General features: G+C 50.4%; 1 protein-coding gene across 1 annotated transcript in view; it reads left to right on the top strand.

Moving 5' to 3' along the window:
- The window catches only part of DBH (dopamine beta-hydroxylase (dopamine beta-monooxygenase)), a 13,759-nt gene that overhangs the window by 157 nt on the left and 10,417 nt on the right, over positions 1 to 3,185 (top strand). Inside the window, exons 2-3 of the mRNA XM_010153171.1 lie at positions 3 to 161; positions 2,233 to 2,379. Of these exons, the coding sequence (XP_010151473.1) occupies positions 3 to 161; positions 2,233 to 2,379 (306 nt within the window). The remainder of the gene's footprint in view (positions 1 to 2; positions 162 to 2,232; positions 2,380 to 3,185) is intronic.

Genomic DNA, 3,185 nt, shown 5'->3' with positions numbered 1-3,185 from the left:
AGCTCTCCTGGAACGTCAGTTATCCTGAGCAAGCTGTGCATTTCCAGCTCCTCATCAGGGATCTGCACTTCGGGCTCCTCTTCGGGATGTCGGACAGGGGCGAGTTTGAGAACGCGGATCTGGCTGTGCTCTGGAGCGACGGGCACAATTCGTATTTTGGGGTGAGTCACTCGTGTGTTTGCATGGCTGCTTTTGGGGTTGCCTCCCGAGGAGTGAATCTGGATTGTGGGTTGAAAGAGCGGGACTGGTCCAGGGCGTGGAGCACGCTGGTCTGCTCCCGCTGCTTGGGAAAAGGGGTCCAAAAGGGCTTGGGGGTTTCTATCCCAGAGGGAGCCACAGATCAGGTCTATGTTATGGGTTTGGCATAGGATCTGGAAGCCAGGGAGAAAAGGAATACATAGAGCAGCACACCAGCAAGGCTGAGTAGAACCAAACCCTGGGTGTTTCTGCTGTGCTTAGCTGCGGAGACCCCCAAGAGGCGGCTGCACAGACCAGACCAGCTCGCGCTCACACGCAGGATGCATCGACACCTTGGTTCACTTGTGCGCTGCCCCATCATGTCAAAAATTAACCACAGCTCCCGTTAATGACTTCAAGACACTGCAAAAATTATCAGCCAGAAAAGCTGCTCCTGCCAGCACCAATAACCCAGCTGCGAGTCGCCTCGGACGTGCTCACAGAGACGGGCAGGACAGAGGGAAACACAACCTGACGGCTGCCCGCCAGCAGCACCGTGCTACCAGAAATTAAACATGCAAATCGTGCTCGGCTGCAGAAAGCAATTCACGTTTTTTCCCTATGTGAGGCTTTCCAGAAAGTTAAATTTTACCTCTCTGCTTCAAATTAACCATAAAATACATTCTTTCACCATCAGCTCTGATGTGCAGTGTAATGAAAGGATGAAAAGGAGGGCTTATTATCTGTACTGTTTTCCCGCTAATCACCAACCATTCAGGATGTGTGGTGGCCCAAACGCTACGGTATTTCACAGCATCATGTTAAAAAACCCATAAAGGATCATTTCTAATCTGCCTTCATGTGCTCACTGAAAGACAAACAGCACTGAATTAAGCACTGGGCAGCATTTGGGTTTTCTCTTTCAGTTGGTGCTGAACAGCACCCTGCAAGGAGATTTCTATAGATCTCACCAGTCATGGTTTTCTCTCTCCCAGCATCCTTTCTCCTGGATATGTATGTCATCTGTTAAAAAGATCCAAAATTGCCTAACCCCCCATGTACTATGAGATTAATTTGCACACCATATTCCTATAAAAACAAATGTCATGCTAGCTTCATCGAGCTGATTTTACTCACCCCCTCTAAGGACAGTATGTTCTCGAAATTCCACTCTATGCTTCTGGCTGAAATGATGCCAAGATACTTTATTCTTTTTCTGCTATTTTTTTCCCCCAAGATAGGAAAACGAATGGCACTTGTGTACATACAGCAAGATACTTCTTAGGTGCCTTTTCTCAGTAAACAAAAGATAGCAACAGGAGTTGCAAAAGACCTAAAAAACAACACTCCTCAAGTCCAGTTTATTGCAGGATTTTATACTCCAAACCTTCAAATCCTTAAGCACAGGAGTAACCTGTTGCTTTGCTTCTCGGTGCGGCTTTGTCACCATCATCGACAGCGAGCAGTTTTTGGGAGGCCTTGCTGGGCTGCAGGAACAGTCTGTCCACAAATTTAAGTATTTCCAAGAGGGGTAGTGATTTCTAGGGCTGACACTACAGCCCAGCAAGGGCCCAATCTTAAATGGCAAACAGCTGGTTTGTGGTAAGGGTCTTGGAGACTACATCACCCCCTCCCAAATGTCCCCCCGGCTAAATACACCCAAAGCACAGCACAGACTGATGCAACACCTTCACGTGCCCCTGAGGGCTTTCCTCGCCCCAACCTTCTTTACCCCAGTCGCATCTCAACTCGTAAAGGTCGTGTAATAACAGACTATTAACGCTGGGTCACAGGTTTCACACGTCTGCCTGTGCCGAGCACCGAGGGTCTCGTGGCAGGGGCCGTGCCGGCACAACTCTGCCCGTGGGCTGCTGAAGGGTGGCATGGGGCATCCAAAACACAGGCTGCCTCCACCTTTGGGATGCGGAGGGTGAGCCAGCCGGGGGGTGAGCAGGAGGAGGACCTCATGACTCGGGGTACCACTGGAGGTCACCACCTCAGCTACACGGAGCCAGCGGAGCCTCCTGGCTTAGTGGGATGCTCTTCTTCCTGCAGGATGCCTGGAGTGATGCCAAGGGGCAGCTCCACATGGACCCGCAGCAGGACTACCAGCTCCTCGGGGCTCGGAGGGCCCCCGAAGGGCTTTACCTCCTCTTCAGAAGAGCCTTCAGCACCTGTGACCCCAAGGATTACCTTATAGAGGTATGGCATGGCCCTCACCCCCCAGCCCCATCCCACCCCTGGGGCACCAAGCTGGGCTCCAAACCCCAACCTGCATGGTCATACCTCACCGGTGTTTTGTTTTGGGGACAGCATCGGGCGTTCGCGCTGTCTAGGGCAGAAAGGAAGCGTGCTACAGATGTCAGCCCTGGGACATGAGTAATGTTTGGCACAATCTAATTACAACCCCTTATAAACCTCTATAAAGTATAGATTTTAGCTCGTTTGCATCATCCGCTCCTGTTGAGCATGTGTTAGGTCTATATAAATACCCTCCTGCATCACTCCGGTTTGCAGTCTGGAGCGAAATGTTTGGAGTGTTACAAAGAGGTGTTGGTGTTGTTCAATGGGAGGCAAAGAGGAAGGTTTTGGCAGGAGCTGGAGCAAAGGGACGGCAGATAGAGCCGCTGCAGCCTGCTTGTGTGTGGTTCGGTGAAGTCTCACTGGGTCTACGTTCACTGCTCCTCCCTGAGATAGGATTTCGGATGTCAAAGAGGTTTGGGGTCTCAGCCATGGACTCTGGGTGTGGGCAGGAATCGACACAAGGCTCATTTCAGATGAAAGCCTTTGGTGGGCAGGCTATTTTAAAGCCAACGTGGGCATCGAGCATCCTTGAGTTTCTGTTGCTGGTTTTCAAAAGCTTGTCTTGTGGTGAGAAATGCCTACTGTCTGCCAAAACACAGAGAGCCCTGGAGGGAAAAAAATCTGTGTGTGAACCAGGAAAAGACTTGCAAGGCTGTATTCTCTGATCCTTTAAGAAAAAATTATCATTTTTATCCTTTCTTCCT

Source organism: Eurypyga helias, unplaced genomic scaffold (assembly GCF_000690775.1).
Source record: "Eurypyga helias isolate BGI_N326 unplaced genomic scaffold, ASM69077v1 scaffold20516, whole genome shotgun sequence".
Lineage (NCBI taxonomy): Eukaryota > Metazoa > Chordata > Aves > Eurypygiformes > Eurypygidae > Eurypyga > Eurypyga helias.
This window is presented reverse-complemented; position numbering and strand designations above follow the sequence as displayed.